The sequence below is a fragment of the Amblyomma mixtum genome, chromosome 3 (assembly GCF_055824585.1).
Source record: "Amblyomma mixtum isolate Tamu chromosome 3, ASM5582458v1, whole genome shotgun sequence".
Classification (NCBI taxonomy): Eukaryota; Metazoa; Arthropoda; class Arachnida; order Ixodida; family Ixodidae; genus Amblyomma; species Amblyomma mixtum.
In genome coordinates, this window is record NC_143014.1 from 55,584,791 (window position 1) to 55,608,374 (window position 23,584).

Genomic DNA, 23,584 nt, shown 5'->3' on the forward strand with positions numbered 1-23,584 from the left:
CAAAGTGCAGCAGCCGATAATCAGTGCGCTTAACTTGAAGAGAATGTATACAGGTGATGCTTGGTGAAAGGATGCCGACTTGGCTTTCCTTTGTTCTGCATGTTGCTAAGCATGACTCCGAGTAGGTGACACGATAGGAATGTCAAAAGCTGAATTAATCTGCGCACGCAAAATGGAGTGAATGAAGAGGCGCAGCAAGCAGAAAAAAGCCACATCCTTGGCATACATGCACGTCTCCGAAGTACAAGGAGACAGTTAAAAAGGGCGAAGGCACAAAGCACTACGTGCAAGATGTGGACAGGTCGCTAGTTTATTGCTTTGATCTGAAGGAGGCAAACATTTATAGAGACGCAAATCCTCATAGTGCCACATTTTGTAAGCAGCTTTGTTAGACAGCATCACTCTTGCATCGTCTCTGCCAAAAGTAACCATGCTGCATGGTTTGCTTCTCACTTCTATAGTGGATTCCTTACAGCTTTCCTGAAGATAAAAAAAAGGTCATGAAAATAGGATAAGGACACCCCTGATCTTACAGAGACTACGAGCTTGAGGGGTGGCAATAAGGGCTCCACTATACAAACTGAGAAGCAAGTCCATGACATCTGGTAATTTTTGGCAAAGACTACATCTTTACACAACCACAAAGTATAAACCACAGCCAGCCTACCTAGCTGGAAAAACGATTAAGAGATGAAAAATGACATTAATATGATTCCTGCTAGCCTTGGCAATCCGAACCCATGGATAATAATAATAATAATAATAATAATAATAATAATAATAATAATAATAATAATAATAATAATAATAATAAAACATCCAACTCCACTTCAACACCCATGATATATCATAGATAAGCAGTAAAAAAGAGTAACAACATTTAAACCATCAGCTCTGCAGTGCAAATAAGTGCTGGCAGTATAAATACTGAACATAACACATTCACATTCGATTTCACTGAAAAAAAAAAATTCCTGGCAATTTAGCATTGCTATTCATGAAATATTGTGCAAAAACAGTTTTTTGAAGGTGGAAACCACCATCATCTACCTGAAAGCGCGACTGAGACATTCATTGACCGAATGGGGCCAGTTTTGCACGTCGTCAACTTTTTCATCGTCAATACCAATTTACCCAATGTATGGAGCGGCTTATGCTCCAGTGCCACGTTTCTGCAGCAATGTTGTCAACGCCAACGTGTATTGCTGTAGTGCCGTGTTTCTGTCACAACACTGTCCACACCAACACATCCAGTGCACATCTCTGTCACTACTGCCACATAACTCAAGGCACAAATATTAGTTTGACAGTATTATTACTTGAAGATGATGTGCAATGCACAGCGCGAGAAGCTTCACAAACTGGTGAGCCGGTTTGACCTCGTGAAGTAGTGCTTTCACACCAAAATGCAGCCACGCATCTTGAACACACCAACACATGAACAGGTCCCGCTTTTCCTACTCATTTAAAAACATTCACTACTGCTAGCCAACAATAACACTACATACCTTTGAGCAGACAGTTGCACGGTTGAAGTAGAGTTTTGAGTTTGCAAGATTGTTGCATGGATCCACTTCAAGAGCGCTTGTGTAGATATTAAATGCCTCTTCGTAGTTGCCTCCGTTGAATGCTTCGTTGCCTTCATCCTTTTTTGACTTGAGAAGACGAGCCCTCTAACGATTAAAAAAAAATAAAACAGAAACAACCACTGGAGATGTTGCAAGAAGGTCCAACAGACATTTTCAAAACTCAGGATTTTCACAGCTAACAAATTTGCCACGAACTAAGAACTTGCGCTCATATGTGCAACCTATCGTCCATGTAAGCTAGAGCCAATACTCAGTGCATAAGGTGTCAAGGCTTCCATTTTGAAGTAAAACCGTCTGCTTAAAGTGTTTGTTTCATTGTATATGGGCTTGAAAGCCGCACTAAAAGTGTTTAATAATTTTGAAAAATATTTCAAATGGCATTCATATCATAGTCCTTGCTGAACTCGCAAAAATACGTGCTCAAACTGATACTGAAGGTGTGGTCGGCCGCTTGTCTTCTCGTGTTGATGCACTGGAAAAAAATTGTCGAGCTGAATCAGCAAATCGACCCCAATTCTTCTAGCACTTCACAAACGAATGTAGAAAAATTTCTGCGGAAAGTAAAGCCCTTGCCGACAAATATGATGACGCAGAGAACAGCCTTCGCCGCTGCAATTTGATCTTTTTTTGGAATTAAGGATCATAGTGCTGAAACCTGGGCTCAGTCTGAGTCTCTGATTATTTCTTTTTGTTCAGATAAACAGCCTTACCGTCAGCCCTGATGACATTGAACGGGCGCACAGGATAGGGCGTTACCAAGCGGAGAAAAATCGCCCAATAGTTGTCAAACTGGCCCGTTTCAAGGAAAAATCAAGGATTTTAACGGCAGGACCGAAGCTAAAAAATACCTCTTTTGCGATTTGCGAAGATTATTCAAAACGTGTGCGAACGGCCAGAAGTAAGCTTTATTCTTACGCCCAAGGAAGAAGCACCACATTTAAGATCCGATTCGACAAGCTCCTGGTGAATGACCGTCAATTTATAACTCTGAAACAGATTCTGTCCAAGAAGTGAAATTATAGCGTTTGCCATCCGCTCATCGGCCACCACCACACCTACTTCGTCAGTCACCACAAGTGACATATGCAGCCCCGAGTTATCAAACCTTAGCAGTTCTACTTTCCAATGTCCCCAGCTATCTGCCCAAAAAAGATGCTGTTGAAGCCTTCCTTAACTATAGCGATACTGATATAGCTGTATTTACTGAATTGTGGCTGACCTCGGACATCTCGAATGAAGAGCTGCTGCAAGATACGCTATCATTCACAGTCCACAGAGAGGAGGTGCAGAGAGGAGGTGGTGTACTAGTTTTTGTAAAATCGAGCACGCCTTCTTTTCCTATTTTGCCCATCTACAATCATGAAATTGTTGCAATAAGGTTATTGCTTCCTTCTAGCACAGTCATATTGCTTGCATGCTATCGTGCTCCAGACAGCGACATTTCATTTGTTAATGAACTGTACTCAACACTACTCGACCTTAATACCCGTTATCCCCATGCAACTTACTTACTATGCGGCGATTTAAACTTTCCTGATATTGACTGGTACAACTTATCCGCACATTCTGGCCAATCGAGAGAGTTTCTAAACTTAGTCCTTACCTTTAACCTTGCACAAAGAGTTCACACTCCAACTCGCCTAAACAATACCCTCGACCTTGTTCTTGTTTCAGATCCTGAATGTGTCCAGTCATTATCATCCATTCTGGGCTTCAGCGATCATTGTACCTTGTTGTTTAACTTATCTATACCCATCGCTACTCGTCAGCCTTCAGTTCAATTCATTCGTGACTATAATGAGGCCAATGTTCCAAGTATCATTGCTGAGCTAGACAAGTTTTTCCATCACTTTCGTATGTCCTCTTCTACAAGAGCCGTCAATGATAACTGGTTGCTCTTCAAACAAAAATTAATATCACTGATTCATCTATATGCACCCCTCGTATGCATTCGAGGTGATGCCAGCAAACCTTGGTTTTCCAATGCCCTCAGAAAACTGTTAATGAAAAAAAAAACTACTTTTCCGTCTTGCAAAGCATTCTTCCAGTGCCTCACAGTGGGATAAGTATTTCTCGTGTCTTTGCGAATACATGAGACTTTTACAAAGCTCAAAAAGGAAATTTTACCACCAGGACTTGCTAGACATCATGCGCTCCAATCCAAAGAAATTCTGGAATCTCCTTACGCCAGGTAATAGGTCTACACATCACATCTCCTTGGTTCTGTGGATGGTTCTGTGGAGAACCCGGATGGTTCTGTGGTCGCATCAGGCGAACACAGTGCTGTAATTTATTTCTCCTCGGTTTTCACCAATGAATCTACTTCAGAAATTCCTCCTGTATCGAAGTTTTCATTTTCCCAAATGCCGCCTGTTACTATAACAGCTAACGGTATTGCAAGCCTCATCGAAAAACTAAAGTATCAAGTGCCCCGGGACCAGATAATATACCAGTTAAGATACTGAAATGCACCAAGGAAATCTCCAGTCAAATTTTGCAAATAATCTTTGATCAATCTATTGCTACTAGCTTAATTCCGGACGACTGGAAGCTAAGTTGAGTAGTTCCAGTTTTTAAAGCAGGCAACCGTCATGATCCGTCCAACTACCGTCCCATTTCTTTAACCTGCATTGTATGCAAACTATTAGAGCATATTATATATTCACAAACCGCATCTCACCTTGATTCGAACTCTTTTTTCCAATCAGCATGGCTTCCGATCCGGTTACTCATGCGAAACCCAACTATTCGAATTCACTACTGACCTTAGCCTAACTTAGATTCTTGATTTTTCAAAAGCATTTGATCGTGTACCCCACCAACGCCTTTTAGCTAAACTTTCATGCTTATGCCTCGATCCCCTGATATTAAAATGGATTCGCTGCTTCCTAACTGATCGCTCTCAATTCACTGTTATCGATAATGACAATTCTCCCACAACAAAAGTCTTCTCTGGTGTGCCTCAGGGCTCGGCCCATTTATGTTTTTAATCTTCATAAATGATCTTCCTTCCGACATTTCATCGACAATTCGTCTTTTCACAGATGACTGCGTCCTGTACCGCCACATAACTACCAACAATGATCAGGAATTGCTCCAAAGCGACCTAAACAGGATTGAAAGCTGGTGTTCCATATGGCTAATGACGCTCAATGTAACAAAATGCAAATACATGCAGGTGTCACGCAAGCACACTAATATCGACTACGCGTATTCACTCAGTTCAACCATCCTTACTAAAGCCGAATCATACCGGTATCTTGGAATCCATATCACGAGCAACCTCACTTGGTCGAGCATATCACGAAGATTGCTGCTGATGCATCGAAAACACTCGGCTTTATCAGATGTCACCTCAGTTTCTCCCCTTCTTCCATTCGCAGCCTAGCCTACAAAACTTTCGTCCGTAGCAAACTTGAATTTGCATCCCCAATATGGAACCCACATCAAGCCTACTTAATAGCCAGCCTAGAAGCCGTCCAAAACGGTGCACCCTGCTTTATTTCCTCCAACTATGACACCTGCTCTAGCATTACCAAAATAAAATTATCTGCAGACATCGAGCCTCTCGCGCATAGGCGTAAAATTGCCCGTTTATTATTATTGCATAAATTGTACTATTGTTTTCCCTCACTTCGAGACTCCCTTCTGCTCCCTCCCCTCCGAACATCACGCAGTTTTTTCAACTCCATGAGCATCCTAAGACTCCATGGCTCCTCAAACGCATTTAACAAGTCATTTCTGCCTCTTGCCATTGAAGAATGGAATTCACAACGCGAATGTATTGTCACTGAATGCGATGCTCTTAAATTCCGCCAAATGCTGTCATTTCACTTGAAATCCCAATGTGGGTAACTGTTGCCTTTGCATTTTATTTGTATGTTATGATTGTTTGATTTACTACTGCACCTGTCTGCTTGATTTATAAACATGTATTTCTTTTTTTCTCTTCCCCACGCAACGATTGTTTCACTGTATACTTTTTTTCACTGTATATTTTTTTTTGACCTAATAATGTCATTACTTGTTTTGATGTCCCCCCCCTCCCCTATGTAATACTCCTCCAGGGGTCTATAAGGGCCAATAAATGATGATGATGATGATGGTTGCTGTTTTGGCATCTCTCAAAGGAGCAGGCTTTTTAGGGCAGGCTACCTTGGAAACATGCACTTGAATTGAATGGTATGTGGCTCATATTCTCATGTTCCTACATATTCATTTAGAAAAAAAGAAACATTAATGTTTAAATTTGCTCAAGATTTCTCTTGAAGTAGATATGAATCGCAGCACCTTCGAGTAAACCCTACAATTAGGAGCGCAGCTTTAACTATCGCTGTTTAATCTGTGCGAAACTCAAATCATGCTTCAAAAGCAGATGCTTGCTCAACAATGAAGTACAAACCTTGTATGCTACGGATGCTTTAGGGTGGTCTGGAGCTAGTCTCAGGACTTGCTGAAAGTGCTGAAGGGCCTTCTCAATGTTGTCCTCATAGTAAAAACACAGGCCCCTCACATACACGGCATCTGCATTGGTTGGCTCAGCTCGCATAATTTTGCTAAAAAAAAAAGAAGCAAAACTAATTAGGTACTGAATGCACACACATAACTGTGTGGAAAAGTCAGAATACCATGGGAGCCATGAAAAACATGTGCTGCATTTCACACTGGGGCACGTAGTCTGATATTGAAAAGTGCACCACAATGATCGCATTCAGAAGTGCCAGCTCCACTTCTTGATACCAGAATGCCAATCTAGACTACGATAAAGTTTAGCCTTTTCACAGCTCCAAAAGTATGCAGACCTCACTACAACAGACCCTAAATGCACTTAAGTCAAAACAACAGACACACATCTAACAAAAATATGCTCAACACACTAAAAATGCAAACACTGGCAGTTTTTTAATCCTTTCCATGCCACAAAAATCAGCTAAATGTCATCAGCATTACTGAAACTTTTTTTTTTTTCAGGTTGTATATGCAAAATTTTGTGTTTTTAAAATTTGTAAACTTTTTTTTTAGTATTCCTTGAAGTTAAAAAGTCTAAATTAGAGCAAACAGAATTTCCCACATGACTGAACAACTTGATGTATAGATCTATTGGTGGGCTTCTTACGAAAACAAATCATTCAACCCCACCCAAACACTGCAAGCACGACCTTGAGGATTTTTTACTGCTGGAGTTACAAGAAAACAAGAAAAACAGTGGTGCAACCTGGACATCCAATAATGTTGTGAAACAGCTCACAGGCAGCATCCAAAAGTACCACAATCTCTGTGCGGAGCCAACATCTTCCATCGCAATCGCAAGAACGTCCCCCTAGTTCCTGAACAGAGTTTCTTTCAGATTTCTTAGGATGAGAAAGAAACCTAAACTTTTGTTGTAAGCATTCCTGCTAATTCGCAGTGAGCAAGCACCCATTTTTCTTGTTCCACTCCCAATGTGGCCAGCAGAGTACAAGCAAAATCCCACAAAATAGAACACCTGCTGCAGTCCAGTGTCGGGCACAGCGACAAGAGGCAAAATTATGCACCCAGTTTGTCACTGGTGTCCTGCAAGATAGACTTTAACACAGAACAAGCCAAGCTTGTCACTGGGTATACTAAAATGAGAGCAACATGCCCACTAAAGCAAAGAACTTAAACATCTCTTAATACAGTCCACTCTTGATAGTTTGAACCTGACGAGGACTGAAAATTTGCTCCAATTATGCGACGTTCGAATCAAGCTGAGAGTTTTTAATATACCTGATGCTTACAGAACACGAGTAAGTTAGAATAAAGCAGAAGTTCAAATTAACCTATTCGTTTCAAGCCAGCGATGAGGCAGCTGGTGAGAAAAGGGCCAAAGTGAGAGACGCTATTGATCACCAGCCACTAGAACGTTTGCTTTAAATACATAATAATAGATACAATCATAACTGGCTCCTCATTTCTGGTTATTAGTTTTTATATGCCAAGTAGCAATAGCTATCTACTAGTTTCGAAAATATTTTTGAGGAATGAATTATTTTCTCACTGCTTCTTTTAAACACGAACACAGTATCTTGGGAAGGTAGGAGTCCTACAGGTGGCAAAACTGATGCATTGCTTTTCAGGTCAAGACGATGCAGACTGCAGAGGATCAGACCTTTTAGATGGCATGCAAAGTAGTCTGCAGTCTACATGACAGTGATATGCAAGGTGAGGAACTGGACTTGAACCCAGAGCCAGACTCCTCAGACACTGCTTCACGGCCACCTTCGAAAGCTTCAAGGAGAGAAAATAGTATTCTAACGCAATAGACCTGGCTGTTTACAGCAGCTACATACTCTACAAAAAAAAAAACCGACAGGAATAAAAAAAATTGTGCTACACAAACTCAAAATCTGCCCTCATTCTGAAGAGATCATTGAAAAGGACTGAAAATTTGCTCCAATTATGCGACATTCGAATCAAGCCGAGAGTTTCTCACCAAACATCTCACAATGCTGTCAAACAGACATCATGTAGGCGCTTAGTATGTGGACTCGTGGAGCCCAGGCCAAAATGGGCGAGAGCTGATGGCAAGGCGAAAAATGCAACATCATATTTAGCACGCTTCGACTCCAAAATTTTCCACACACAAAAAAATGAAGAAGTGCTCAAAATTCGCACATACTTTGAGAACCAAATACAACAAAAAATGGACCACTACGACTTTTACTGCGCAAGTTGCTTGGCAGGGTGATGGTTCGGGCTAGTGGGTAATACACGAGGTTCCCATAGCGCAAAACAATAAGGAACAAGAAGTGCTGAACTTCCACTAAACACTTTATTTAATGAAGCTGGCCAAAAGAGATGTGGTGAAGACATGCCTTTTCAATGCACTGAATAAGTTGTGCACATGCTTAATGAAAACAAGTTTCAAAAAACAGGTCTTCTAGCAGTTTGTTTTCCGAGGTGCCTAGTAATTGCAGTTACAGAAGGCCTCCATAGGCAGGACAAGAATACAAAGGTACAGCTGAACACGAGGATTTTAACAAAATAGTGCTGATGCCGTATATCCACAAGCTGGCACACGCTTTCAAAAAGAATGGCCAAAAAGTGGGGGTGAAGGAAGGTTTGCACGTCTGCACCAGAGAAATTGTCTCGCATGTGCAAGGCCGCTAGCCCTGACAGCACATTTCAGAATCACAGCTCAGTAAAGCACCAGAGCCCATTTGCACAGTGCTCTGAAAACATTGTGTACAAGATACCACTTCTGTGCGGCAAGTTGTACATAGGCCAAACGGGCAGTCACCTAAATGAGCACTCAAGCGAACACACCAGAAGAGTTTTGGAAGGGAGGTCTGGACATTTGGCACATCACTGCCATTTTCGCAATTGCAAACCCAGCTTCGAAGAATGCCAAGTGACAGGAAGAATTGCAGATAAAAAAAATAAAATTAGTAATTGACGCCTTTGCAATGATAAATTGTGTGAGCAGTTCCTCCTTAACCACTGTCAAGAAAAGACACCGGCTTCTTGGATGCAGAGCAGTGTGCTAACTTGTGAAATGTGCACACCAGTTTTCAGGTTCTTTTGGTTGCAATTGGTTTAGCTTTGCTTTAGACTGAGATGTCTGTAGCCAAATTTCACGCTGTCATACTTATAACCTTTCTGTGTTACCTCTATCACCCCTGGTTCGTACCTTTACAAACCCTGTGAGTGCCAAATAAACCGTTTAGTGGAAGTTCAGCGCTGGTGTCTTATCCCTTCGCGGTTTTGCGCTATGGAATGCCATGCAGGTTGCTGCCTATTCATTCTGGTGATCCATGTAATGCTGCACCCCGAAAAGGACTCTGCAGCACTGTGCAGGTAACCCAGACCTAGCAATAGGTTAAACGAGTTAGATGACAGTATACTACAATTCACTATATGCAAATATAACATGGTTTATACTGTACATGCACTAAAGCTGCCTTAGCACAGCATACACCCTTTCTAGAACCGCCTAATAAACTGCATTTTGGCTTCAAGATTTGATTCACAAAAGCAAATTGTATAGGTGCCCCAAAATTGAAACGGAGCATGCATTTGTGGAACAATTTGCCTGCTTTGCCCATGCAACTAATGAGGTGAACAGAAAATGTCTGATACTGGTCAGCCATATATGTGCCACATGCACTCATGCTGTATATATACGCATGCGCTGCACCATGATTCAAGTTTTAGTGCACCAGCACTTGTAGTGGCCATCCGCCACATTTAGTCATGTGTTTGTCTGTCTGCTTGAAGCCGGCTTTGTGGCAGGTGGCAGCTCAATTAATAGTGAGAGGCTGCTCGGGAAGAGTAACCAGGGCCACAACTCAACCCAAGCAACCAAAGTCCCACTGATGGCAGCACCTGCCATAGACGGGCAGTGGCGCATTGCTTGACTGCTACATCACTGCGCCAGGAGTGGTAGCAAGATTCCATGGGATCTATGACCAATTCCACATGCATGGACATTAACCCATTACCGCAATTCGAACAACTGCCATCGTGAACAATGAATCTGGACACCGGAGCCGAAGTGAAAACCAAACTGCTACCTCACCTAATTTGCATTTAGCCTAACTACTCAGTTTTATTTGTGCTGTACCAGTAAACTCTCCAACTCAAGGATGTGTTCAGTAAAAAGATACGAGACTTACTCAGCAATCTCACGAGCGCCGGTCAACCTCTTCAGCAGTGCGAGACTCTCTGCTTTGAGCACTTCACATCTAGTGCAGGACACGGCATGCTGCAGCACACGATCCATGCAATAAATAACCTGAGTAGGCAAAGGAAAAAAGTATGAGACAAGTAGAACAACTGCTATCCGCATGTATTTTCTGCACCAGAAAGTAAACCCTTAAAAAAATAACTGCCTTTGCTCTTGTTAAAAGGGTTCGGAAATCCTTCTTCAACATTATAAATAAAGTCAGTTGAGAGTTCAAACACACAATTACCACTTGTGCCTTCTGTGGCTGTGTAACATATAGACATAGGATCTTGCTAAGAATGTCACCGGTGTGTTTCAAGCACTCACTGACTTCAGTCATCTGAACCTCATTTGTGACTTGTTTTGCACCTACACACACAGAGGGAGGATTGCGATGCACCTTTTCATAATCTTGGGCTTCGTAGGCCTTGTCTGCTTCATCTAGGAAGTGCTGCAGGATCTCTACTGTTTTGAGCAGGCGGGGGACTTCAGTCTTGTGCAACCGAGAAAGCGCACCGCCCTGGGTGTCTAACTCGCGTAACAGCTGCAGGCTGCGCCTTGCAGATCCAAGGTCCCCCAAGGCTATGTGGCATTTGACTTCACGCAGCAGACTTTTGGCGTTGCAAGGATCCTTCTGCAGTGCCAGGCGGCAATCATCCAGAGCTGCCCTGTAGTTTCCCAGCATCATGTAGCAAGCTGATCGGTTGGTCACGTAGGCCACATTGCGCCCATCAAGTTCTGCAATCAATATCAATCAGAGGCTTCAGATAAGCATTCCAAACACTGCACCAAAAGTCTAGAGTTCCACCATCCAAGGTTCCTGCACAGCTCTCTTTTTGGAAATTCCATCTTGCCAATCACACAAGTTTTCTAAACTGACACTCCAGGTAGCCCCAAATCCATGTCCCTAAGCTGAATTTACACACAAAGAGCTCCCTGTAAAAGCACTGGCGAAAATAACTGCCCTGCCACTACTTACCAAATATCCCAGAAAAAAATAAATATGCTCAAATTCCCCAATGAGATAATAGTTCTGCCCATCTTTATGAAACTTCCAAAATAGTTTTCTAAGGATTCCCATCATCATACTTTATTACCCCCAAGTACAGTTTCTTCTATCAAAGTTTATTCATGAGGTATCTACTCCAACAGATGCACCTGCAAAGTTAGCAGGTTTTAAAGTAAACTGCTCTCAAAAATACAGTACCCAGACAACAAAACACACAGAAAGTTGGGACAAACCAATTGCTTCAGTGTAGCACTTGACAGCTTCATCGTACTTCTGGAGGCTGTACAACTCATTCCCTTGCTCTCTTTTCACTTCGGCCAACCTGTAAATATATATAAAAAAAAAGCACACACATGCTCAGTCAAAATTTCTCCATGTTCATCTGTAAACACCACCAACTTTTCATGGAAGTGGTTTGATGTTTAGATCCAACTTGATGCTTGCATAAAAGGTATTCTCATATTAAAAATGAAGGTAAACTTCCCTGTGACAGCAATTTAATATATGCAAGGGCATTATTGCTGGAAGGTGGATTACATGAAAACCGAAACCATGCTGAGCTATAAAAGGCAAAAATAATTAACGAAAGCATTGCCTGAAATTGATCAATTACCCAGTCCTATGACTACAGATATGGGAAATAGCTGGGCTAGACAGTTAAACTCAAATACTGCAAGCAGTTTTAACATGGAATTCTCATGGCACATTCTGCATGGAGCACATATAAGTAAAATATGTACTTCGCATTCCTTGATAACGCAACAATAAAACGTAAAACTTTAGGCGAACAATAGCGGTGAAAAAAGTTGCCGGTTTAATGCAATCATAATAATGTTTTACTTAATGACAACCAACATGCTGCCTGCCGCCTTCAACACTTTACTTGCATGCATGAACTGATAACCGCTTAGATGCACAACTTGAAATGTTTCCCACTCTGTTGCCCATAGCACCTGCTAATCACGCAACAGGAGCCTTGCAAGATGCAAGCAAGCTTCGGCAACCAAATTGCCTGTCTGCAGCTTGCATCTCTTCTGATGATGAAATAGACCCCTGAAAAGACATGCAAGTTTAGTGGAGTGTGCCTTGGGTGCGGGTGAAATCCCCTTGACAATTCCGTACAAACCATGCTACCAATGATGGCAGTGTACCTCCAGCTAGAAGTCCCAACAATAACAGGATGCCACACATGTCACCCCCGTCTAATACAAGGTGGAAAACAATACACTCACCATGGTAACTCAGTGGCTAGGGCCATGGTGTTAGAACCTATTCTAAGAGCATGGTTCAGGCACTCGGCTACTGAGCCGGAGTACCTGGGTTCAAACCCGCACATGGCAGCCGCGTTTCAATGGAGGCGGAACTCAAAAGGTGCCCTTGAGCTGTGAAATGTCAGTGCATGTTAAAGTTACCCAGGTGGTCAAAATTATTCCAGAGCCCTCCACTATGGCACCTTTCTCTTTCACTCCCACCTTCTTTGCCTCCCTCACATCACGGGTGAGGAGTCCACCCAGAAGAGAGTGTTACAGCATCATTTTCTTTCCCCAAAAGCCACATTTCTTAAAACAGAAGTGTTCACAGGAAATGTTTGGAAACAAAGCTACCAAAAAAAGGCATGGACTTGTCCACAAAACTAATTCTGGGATCAACATCATCTTGGCACATGCACACACACATACAGCATTGAAACAAAAAAAAAGCATGGAAGAAATGCTATTTCAGGAAAAAAGGAACAAACCACTACAGAACAGTGCACATCAGCTTGTATAAGCACTGCCGTGAACTACTTGGAAAGGCAGAAAAAGAAGACCACAGGCCCCCACCCCTAGTCATTTCCAACCAAAACCGGGCCAATGGCCACATAATTAGGCATAACATGTACCCTGCCCCTTTGCGCGTTGGACTGACCTTGCCTTGCGCGCATCCTCGAGTTTCACGAGATCATCGCCGCTGAGCACGACCGCAGTCGGAAGCGCGGCATGTGGCACCGCAACAGCAGTGTGCGCACCTGTGACGATTACGAAAAAGTACAACTGCAGCCTGACCATCCCCCCGGTGACCGCAGCTCTGAAGTCCCATGGCCTTCGTACACCATCCCATACAGGGACCGCGTCATAGAAGCGGTAGTACTGGTTGTAAGTGCCACAGTAGGTCATGTGATCGAAGCGGCACAGCGGCCAGATCAGTACCTCAGCGTGGTGCGGGTAGATGGAGTACGGACTGATGTCCCTCACAAATTCCGGAGGCACATGAAAAAGCGAAAGGAGATGACGCTGGAAGCCAAACTTCGCGGCTTGGTCGGCGAACACGCTGGCTGACACGAAATGCGGAAACGGCACCGGCGCTCGGCCAGTGCCACAGTAGCTGGCAACACCACGGTACAGCTCAGGGGGAATGTTGCTGCAGGGCGGAATATGACGAAAGGCCCGGATCAACAGGCACCAGAGGCTCTTGTAGGTGAACGCACGCCAGCTTTCTTCGGTGGGTCGAGCTGCGCGACAGGCGGCGTTAAAACTCAAACAGATGTTCGGGGTTTGCAGCGTGTAGCAGATGACCGCCAAGTAGCAGTCCCTCTCCATGAAATTCCACAACGGGGACCACGGATCCTGGGTCTCGTAAAACTCCGTCGCCATATTCCACGCCACGTGGTACGTGGGGTCCGCACGCAGCTCAGAAGCGAGAATTCTTCCGAGGACTTGAGGTCGCATCCGATCAGCCTTCGTCAAATAGAACTGAAGACCGCGATTCGCGGTGTAGCAGCCTGCCAAGGAGCACATGATGAAAAACGTTTAAAACCATGCGACACAACGGCGCCTGTCACCACCGGTCGCACGTGCTACTTCGCAGCTCGAAGAAAAACACGCATTCAGCGATGGGGCGCAAGAAACTTGAACACCGAGGAAGAAAACAAGAGGGAAAGGGAGACACCACTCCCCTCCCCCGAGGAGGGGGAAACTCCACCCACCTCCCCCCACCCCCGAGGAGGATTGCTTCGGTTATCTATCAAGGTCACAGCATGACAGGTGGCCTGCGTTGAGGCGAACGGTTGAGGGGGTAACCATAATGGACTTTCCCCTGTAGCCACTCCCGAATTATTGAGTAGGAAGAGGCAGGGCGGGGGGAAGGAGGGGTGACGGAAAATACAGTCGGAGGGTTGAATACAACTGAAGAACGAAGCAGATAATGCCCGGGGGAAAAGGGGCGAGGAGAAAATACTAGAGGCCTTTACAATAGGGTGACCCTATCGGTTTGGGGGGTAGGTGAATAGCAGGGGCCAGTGCGCAGGTGCAGGACAATTACCGGAGGGAGAAGCGTTATACTCCTACACCCTCGCACTGCCCTACCCCTCCCCCCTATTCCCCTAACCGACAGCGTCACCCTGTTCTAAAAGTCCCTACTATTGTCGGATACAACTCGAGAACGAAGGGGCAAATGCCCCTCAAAGGTGTCAATAGGTTCTCGTGACCGGGGTAATCGTGACCGGGGTACTCCCCTTAACCCGGTAGCGTGACACCACAGGGCTGGCAGGAGCGAAGGGATTAACTAAACAGATTCACCGCGACGTCATGAGAATAGGTCGAAGTCATTAGAGCCCTGTTTACATGAACCGGATAGCGTCGAATCGGGAGTCGGACTGAGCAAGGTCAACCCAACTCGACGACTGCGTTCTTACATGAACTAGCGAGTCGCAACCGGTTCGACTGCATGGCAACTTCCAAGAATGTGGCAAGCCACCGCTGTCCCGGAGGCGCGATGGTGCAAGCGAAAAGCAGGTTCGCATTTATCCTCTGCCCTCCAGCTAACCCGACTCTTCGACTCGATAGCGTTTACTAGCACATCGGGGCAGCGTCGAGTTGAGTCCACCTACATCTTGCAGCGGAGTTGACTGGACCCGACCCGTCGACTCCCGACCCCACTCGGCGTGCATTTACATGAACCCCGTAAACGATTATCGATGCGATAACGCGACTCAACCCCACCCTGTCGGGTTCCCGTAAACGCTGCTCATGTAAGCGCCGCTTACTGAAGGGCCTTTGAGGGACACAAGCGGCCCCAGCTGTTGAGCACAAATAAAAAAGGCTGCCTTCCGATGCCCCGCCACTCTTTCGCCTTTAAATAAATGCGACAGCATGCGTTTTGAGTCCTCCTACCATCTGCGGTGAGCTCAAAAATACACTCGGAACGTGTAGATCGAGTTCCCGAAGTAAAAAGACGAGTTCAGATTCCTCTCTAGTGCACCTTTACGACACACATTACCACGGGATGTTCAAAGAGCGATAATGACACGAATTACGAAACTCCGGATCAGCATGCAACAGGAGCCTTGCAACGCACCTCCAGCTAGAGGTCCCAGCCGTAACAGGATGCCACACACATATCATCCCCGTCTAACACAAGATGGAAAACAATACACCCGCCGCGGTAACTCAGTGGTTAAGGCACTCGGCTACTGAGCCGGAGTACCCGGGCTCGAACCCAACCGTATCTCCCGCCACCACTTCCGGGTACGCGCCGTCTAGACAATGTCGTCGACCGATTTTCATCACGCCACGGTAAATCCGAATAAGATGTGGCTATTCCCCCGCATTTTCTCCACGAAAAAAGCTAGGGTGAAAGCATGCAAGACGACGAGACTGGCTTTGGCCGACTCGCGACGGGCGCTCAAGCGACATGAAGCGTCTGCGCAGGCGAGTCGAAACCTTTCCCTCCGAACGAGAATTGGCGGGGGAGGAGAGGCGCCGCCCGCGTGCCCTCTCCCCCTTTCGCTCGCACATGACGGTGTGAGCGAAAGTAATAGTGACCCTACTCAAGCGCAATGCGGCTTTGAAATCCTAGAAAGCTGTAGTGCACCAACGACGAAGCCAGCGATGCCTGTGTATGCGCTCGCGCTTGCGGTGGTGGCAAGTAGCCAGCCACGCGGGCGTCTCCAGCCCCAGAGGGCTGCGCACGACGAATGGCGCGACGGAAAGCCCATTTCCTCTTTCTGGCTACCGTGTCGTCTTCGTCTCACCATGTAGTAACACACTGTACCCCTACAACCGGATGCGGAAAAAAGGCGTCACCTGACGACGCGTGGTGACAGTAAAATGTAAAAAACCATATCGTTAATCATCAACCAGGGAAAATTACTCGCATTAATCGTCCCGACATCACAAAGGTAGCATGCAAAATGCATGCATGACCTGCTTGCTGTCTTATAAAATGTTCAAGACAACAGCAATATCTCCTTCCACGTTTCAATTTTTTTCTAGCGGCACATAAAATTGAGATGCCGCTAAATCATAAAAATTTCGAAGAAATAGTTTACCACGACGTTGATTTCACCTGCGGAAAATTTCACGACAGAGAAACGAACATCTCGACAAATGTAAAAAACAGCCTATGCAGCAGAAGGCGCAATGCGGCGCCGAAGCGTGTATGTTTGAGCACGGACGCCTAGAACGGGCGAGCGCGTGGGCGGCTGGCGCGCGCCGTGGTTTGAATTTCCCATCGGAGCAAGAACCAGGATATTAACGTCACGCGACACGGTGTCATACCACGCGTACCTTGTGGATTGATTGACAGTCAGCGAGCAACTGTCCCAAAAGGGTTATACTTAGTGGCACGGGCAGGGACACGTTATTTCTCGTTTTTATCCTTCCACAATAATTTTTGTCCCAAAAGGGTCGCTGGCAACTTGTTCGGGGCTCCCCCTCCGTGACGCATCGCCTCAATTGTGTCGCGAGACCTCCGCGACTCACCAATGTGAATGCGTCTTCACAATGGCGAGTCGCAATGCCGCGCGAGCGCATTCCGCGACCGATCAGTAATCCACGAGATGACGGGGGGCATTCGGTCTTCGGCGACCCTCCCCCACATTTTGCACGATATTCTTGCTGACGATGGGAGAAATGGAGGGTCGGGGAGCATGCAGTAGTCTCTCTTTGGTGTGAGCAAATAGTCGTTGCGCCGCGTTGGGGGGTGTACAGATAGAGAAAGAAGGAAAACTCTCATCTATCTGTCTTGAATTTTCAAACCGCGCGGCCGTTGACCTTAGCACCGCAGCAAGCGGCGCACATCCTTGACGTGTTTCGCGAGCGTTGCCTCGGTCGCTATGGCCGGCTCTGCGGCGTCGGTCACTTCGGCGTTGTGTCCCTTCATATGTTAGCAATTTCAGTGCAGCAACAGCTTAGACAGCGTTTGGTTTTGTGCTCGCGACCTTCGAAACCCGCCCACTCTCGTGACCCCCCCCCCCGCCTCTATTTCGTGGCCTTCGTCGGCTTGTTACGTGAGTCGACGAAAGTGTGCGCTCACACATGCCGCCTTCAATTACCAGGCGTGCAGTGTTCCGCTCCACAAGGCGCCGCCTTCCCATGGGAACTACTGTGTGGATATTTGGGACACAGTAATGAAATCTGACACGCAGAACAGCCAACACGTCATGGGAGGCTGTGGGCCAAGCGCCGCGATGCGAGCGGCCTTCCACTCAAATCCATTTGTGCACAACACCCAAAAGCGGGTAAACGGAAATGCACACATTGATTTATTTTACGGCAATGTTTTGCTGTCACGGAACTTTGAGAATGCGTATCACTACTATTTAATTTAACGCCACCAGGAGTACCATGAAAGTCGCGTCTCAGACAGTGCAGCATGATTTGCAAGTAACTTATGCTTCACGAGTCGGCAAAGAAAGTTGTTGCAAATTTTTAACCATATATTGTAACTACATATCCATATTTATGGTACATCGTATGTTATCCTTATATTACCCGCGATAATGCAAACGTTCTGTGCACGCAATAACGCATTTTTTTTTCGCAAAAAAATTCAGTTCCCGTGCAAGATTTCAATAAAAAAATTTCAAACAACTATGTCGCCTGTTCTTCGTGCCATTTCCTAGCTTTGCGGTAAAAAAATGCCGTTCAACACTAGCGCGATCAGCATGCAACAGCAACGGCAAGCTGGGCACAAGAAAAAAGCGCGGGTAAAGCTGCATGCGGCCTCCGGAAGCAAAGCAATGAAGGTAAGCCCACATTCAGGACCGCCAAAGCGAATTTCCCCGCGACGAAAAGTAGACCTCTCAAAAGGCTTTTCTTGCTGCCAAAGCAAGAAGTACGAGAAAAAATAAGCTCAAGAATTTTGATGCCACCAGCTTGTTAGACACAGTCGAGTTTTTTTTAAAAATGAGCAGACAGTTTAAAGCATGCGTAAGCGCGGAATATTGTGCCGTTGCCCTAGTTACGATAGGCACTTAAGGTCCAAACGTGCTAAAGGCCTTTACCTAAAAGCATTTTACATAAAGATCTTTGTCACGAATGTCTTTCTCCTAAAGGCATTTACCCTGAAGACCTTCAGCCAGGTGAAGGCATCCCAGGTGGTACACACCTGGCAGGTTGCACACAACTCGGTGGACAGGTGGGCCGCCTGCCCCGAAGCAGGTTTCAGGCACATGCCCGAAATCGGAAAATGCGTCTGGTAGTGCTACCGCACGTTCAGTTGGGCTAGATTTCTCTTTCAATCGCAGATACAGCGTCGCGTTTGTGTGCTTTCCTGTCATCCGTCCTGTCCACCAGTTTTTCTAAGTATCAACAGCGAGGTGAAGGAAGGGGAGGGGGTACTGAGTGCCCCTTTCAATGACCTGGAAGGGAAGCTTCAGAAATTCCCGATAAGTTGGCATCGCAAAACTAATCTGCACGAGGCGCCAGAACCTGTCGCTCCAATGGGCAACAAGTCGTCCTAGACTGCATAATAGGACACGTTAACTTCATAGTAAACTACCAGCAGTTTAGAATACGTTCTATTTCTAAAACGGCAGACGAAAATGCGCAGTGTGGTGACGCCCTCACTCCGCCCACTAGGGCGGCCTTGCCGCGCCATACCTTAGTCGCATAACACAGGTTGCATGAAGACTGCTTCGCGTTTTTCACACATCTCAAAAATTGCTAAACGCAGCAGGAAAAAAAAAACATTGTAAGCGCTTAATCTGCGCTATCTTTTAATTTCTTTTTTTTTTTCATCATTAGCCTCGCCTGGTCTCGCTAAAGTCCCTAGAAGCTGATCTAGGGACTTTAGGTCTCACCCTACTTAAAAAAAAAACAGTCTCCGGGCGACTACAACTCGATAAGTGACCTTGAAAAGTATGCACTGTTTCACAATCTGCTCCCTTCGTAAACACGTAACGACGAAGTTTTCTGAGATACAAGAAGCTAAGTTTGTCAGGGTTTGGCTGCAGGTGACAATGGACAAAGGCAAATTACACAAACCAGCAAGTGCCAATTCTATCCGCATTACTATGTGCAGCTTTCTGCACATTCTGCGGTCCTTCGCGTTGCGGACACCTCTCGCTTTGTTTTGCTTCTGGGCCGGTTGCGAGTCGCTGCGCGGGCCCTTCACAGACAGCACGAAGACAGTTCAGTGAAACCTTCACGTTGCTTTTCACCTGTAGTATACGAGCTCCACTTTGGATCACGAGACCTTCCAAAATATGCGCCATTATACAATAGCGACAATTCAACTACACGCACGAGTACTGAAGTGAACAGGAACCTGGCAGGACTTGGCTCACGCGCGGACCGCAATGTTGTGCATAGTGGAGCGAAATAAAACCGCGACTCGTGCGCGCCCCCTTAGGAGATTGCCTGACAACAGAAGAAAGGCGGTGTCCCGCGTCACACTGCGCCGAAGATGACCCCATCGCCCCTACAGTCGAGTCGCACGTTCCTGAGAAACGCGCGCAGACTGAATGGTGGTCATTTCAGCTGAATGGCGCATGCACCGGCGAGATCGGCGAGAACGCGGTGCACAGTAAATCAAACCGCGGCCTGATCCGCGATGTAGGCACCGCTAATCCCAGCACACAGCGCCCAGCTGGGTTGGCCAGTAGTAGCATCGACCGAACGGGTTTGAGCGGGCCCGGAAGAACTGTCGACGACTTTTCATTTTTTTTATTTCCCACATCAATATTTCACGATAGCGTACTACATTTTGAGTGAGGGTGACGTAATTGTGAACTTAGTGCAGCATAAACGCATTGCCATGCGCGCGTTATTTATATCGGGGAATCCTTCGGAGCAATTGCAAGACAGCTTGTGAAGGCTGCTTGATGCATGGTGTTGCGGCCATGATAGCTAACATTTGTCTATTTTTGTCGCCTTTCTGTGTTTAACAAATCAGTAGAAAATATTTTACGTTGCCGAAGGACCGTTAACAGGTTGTAAACAAATGCGTATGATGTGCATGTGAGCGTCTTAGAGGGGTGTCTGCATGCATGCACACGATATGATAACCACCTGCGCTGTCGCAGGAGCACTAAACATTGCTGTTTCTAGATAACAAAAAACAGCCTTCAGCGAAAGCAACGACAACCATTCAGGCGATCCATTCGATGGTTCGAAGAGGCAGGGAGCTGAGCGTCTCTCTGCGACATGAAGCCCGATCACGTTTTCACGCTTCAAGTGATCAAATTAGGGTTCCCGCCTGTACTTTGAAGCTCTGGTTAAACCCTAGTGTCGTCTTCCCACCCATCTGCAACCTATCAGCCGAAAGATTGGCTGTCGTAATCGAACCGTCGGCCGCAGCAGCCGTCGCGACGGCGCAGGCCCTGAGCAGTCAGGAGGCGTGTAATGGCGGCGTGATCACGAGACCAAAGATACCAGACCCCATCACACAACTCTGTAAACCGTCTTGTCGGCGGACTCTCCCAAGAGCTGCCGATGAAGGCGTCGACACAGGGTCTACTCCCGGCATGGCCACGGCGGCGGAGACGGCCGACAGCATCCTTTCTCCGGTCTGCGGGCTGACAAGTGAAAAGACCGGCTCCACCTTGCCGGCAAGCGAATTTTCGGCAGCGCGTCCACAATTGTTCCAGACCGGACGGCGCCGTGGAAGACAAACGCCCCGTCTTTCGTGGCCGGAGAACGGCAACGGCGGGAGAGGCAGGCAAGCTGTCTTTTCCCACGCTGCCTGCGGATAGCAGAGGACGTTCGGAAGTGTTGCCCTTCCAAGAAATGGAGTTCAGTGGTCAAGGTCCCGACTTCTGCCTCCGGGTGGCATCATCACCCCTGTTGTGACTCTACCCCCCCCCCCCCCTCCCTCTTTGTGTGTTCCTGCCACAGTCGTCTTCACATTCCCAACGGCAGTGAGGGGTTATGCTACAGCAGTGCGTTCTCCGACAACGCGCTCCCATGCGACACCTGCAAAGAACAGTGGCGCCCGACACGACGGATTTCTTTCTTCCACTGCGGCGTCACTGCCACCCCATTTTCCCGACTCAAGAGGTTTTACTTAGGCAGTACCCAACGCAGCGGCAATGACCCTGCGACCATGTGCGTACCACCGCCAGGGACACTCAACGCCTGCCGCCAGGCACCGAGACGAGGGGCTGTCAATCATCCGTGCTTGGATCTTTTGTCGACGGCGCGGGTGGCGCCCCAGTGTTCGCCTTCGGGCGTCCCCTCGAACAGAAGCATAGGTGGTGGTGGTAGTGGTTTATTTTTTTTTTAATAAATAAAAAAAAGTGAAGCAAAAGAGTGTTGCCGGCCGCGGCAATTGCTAACTATATATCTTAAGCTGCAGCCGGCGGAAATGAAAGGGAAAGGGAGAACAGGGGAGAGCTTTGTACACTATTTACAAAATACAAAAGTAATCAAGTTCGCGCCGCTCGCGCGCTAATGTCCAAGCATTGTCCGAAAATAAGTGCGCGCGAGGGGCCACTGCGCACAATCACTTACAAAAGAAGTGACCTGAGGAAAGGACACCTTCGGGAGATTTTATGCAAGTGACTGCCGAGGAAGACCCTGGAGAGGGGAGCGCCATTAATGAGTACCCGATTTCCAAAAGATGGCAAAGCTAGCCAATGAGCGTCGTTGGCTTCATCCAACGGAGTCCCACTGAGTCCCAGTGATTGGACGAAAAAGGCGGGAAGACAACGGGAGGGGCTATTTAACGCGCCCGACATGTTCATCGAACAGCGATTTTCCTGAGACTCTTCTCAGCTTTTACTTTGTTTGCCTCTGCTTGTAAATAATGTTGTAAATATGTGAATACAGTTTTTTTTCCTTTGCTTCTCCTACTCCCTGTCTCCGGCCCACGTTCCTTCCTCCATCGGCACAGCCGCGGTGTTCCTGGACAAGATGCCTGGTGAAACACGCTACTAGCACGGCAAAACATAATACCACCACCAGATCCGCTGCGAGGGGGAAATGGTGCGGTGGGCGGCATCCCAAGCCTTCTCGAGGAAACCCTGATTCGACACTCCCGAAGCGCCGAGATTCCCCAACTAGACAACTAGGGACTTGAGGGGGTACAAAACCAGCCGCATGATTATGCTAGGAAGAGAGAGAGACAGACTCTAATGAATAAAGGAGAGGTCTGCCTGGTTATGAGCCAAGCATGCTACTCCAGATGCTAGGAAGATACCTCCAGATACTTCTTTGCCGCGTACAGCATACCAAATCTTCAGCTAGTGTGCGTAACGACCGCTTTTTCTGCGCTCCTACGCGTTACGACGAAGCAAACTAGCGGAAAGTTCAATATTAAGCACCGGCTTGGTGATCTTGTTCTTAGATAAAATATTTTCAGAAGTTTGCTCGGTCATAGAGTGCAGCAGCACAAAAAAAGCGGCCGCCAGGCACGCTAGCTAAAGATTTGGCCGGCTCTACTGGTGTAAATATGTATTTAAAGCAAAAGATATTAGCAACATGATCATGCCCACTTGTATTTTTAATTTTTCCCATTAGACGAACAAAATGCGCAAAAATAACTTTGCTCGGCTGGCCAGTGTCATTGGCTCTAAAACGAGGACCTCATGTGGGGGATATAATTATACACTCGCTGAAAGTCACTCTCGTGTATGTGTGCGAAGCGCGACTGCGTTTTCTGGTTCGCAATGCTTCTGTGGCGCAGTGTTTGCTACATGACTGATCGTTTGACTTGATTGCCGCAAAACTTCTTGCTGTGTTAATCATGGACGTAATTAGTAGGTAGAGGCAACATGTTTCTTCCGCATGTTTTGTTTACATCGCGTTAAAATAATATCACATCAACATTGTCTGAACTATGCACAAACATAAGTGTATAAGGTTATCTGGCGATCAAAAATAGTGACATAAGCAACAATCAAGCAACGTTTCACTTCGACGTTTGTGGTCATTTAGATAACGTTCAGCAACATTTTGCGTTAACAGGAAAGTGGCCTTTGAACAAGGCCCATAGTCTTCCTTTGGAAGCCGGAACGTCAGCGGACGGTGAATATCTGGGCAATCGTCGGCGAGGCCACTGGGAGCGCAGCCAGCGTCCGGTGAACCGGTGTACGCCTGC

The 23,584-nt window shown here is 46.5% G+C and overlaps 1 protein-coding gene across 4 annotated transcripts in view; it reads right to left on the reverse strand.

Moving 5' to 3' along the window:
• The window catches only part of LOC149350248 (dnaJ homolog subfamily C member 7-like), a 122,940-nt gene that overhangs the window by 8,328 nt on the left and 91,028 nt on the right, over positions 1 to 23,584 (reverse strand). For all 4 annotated transcript variants that reach the window (XM_089579234.1, XM_089579232.1, XM_089579233.1 and 1 more), the window contains 5 exons: positions 11,518 to 11,606; positions 10,676 to 11,013; positions 10,226 to 10,344; positions 5,992 to 6,145; positions 1,509 to 1,673 (listed from right to left, as the gene is read on the reverse strand). In XM_089579234.1, coding sequence (XP_089435360.1) covers positions 1,509 to 1,673; positions 5,992 to 6,145; positions 10,226 to 10,344; positions 10,676 to 11,013; positions 11,518 to 11,606 — 865 coding nt within the window. The remainder of the gene's footprint in view (positions 1 to 1,508; positions 1,674 to 5,991; positions 6,146 to 10,225; positions 10,345 to 10,675; positions 11,014 to 11,517; positions 11,607 to 23,584) is intronic.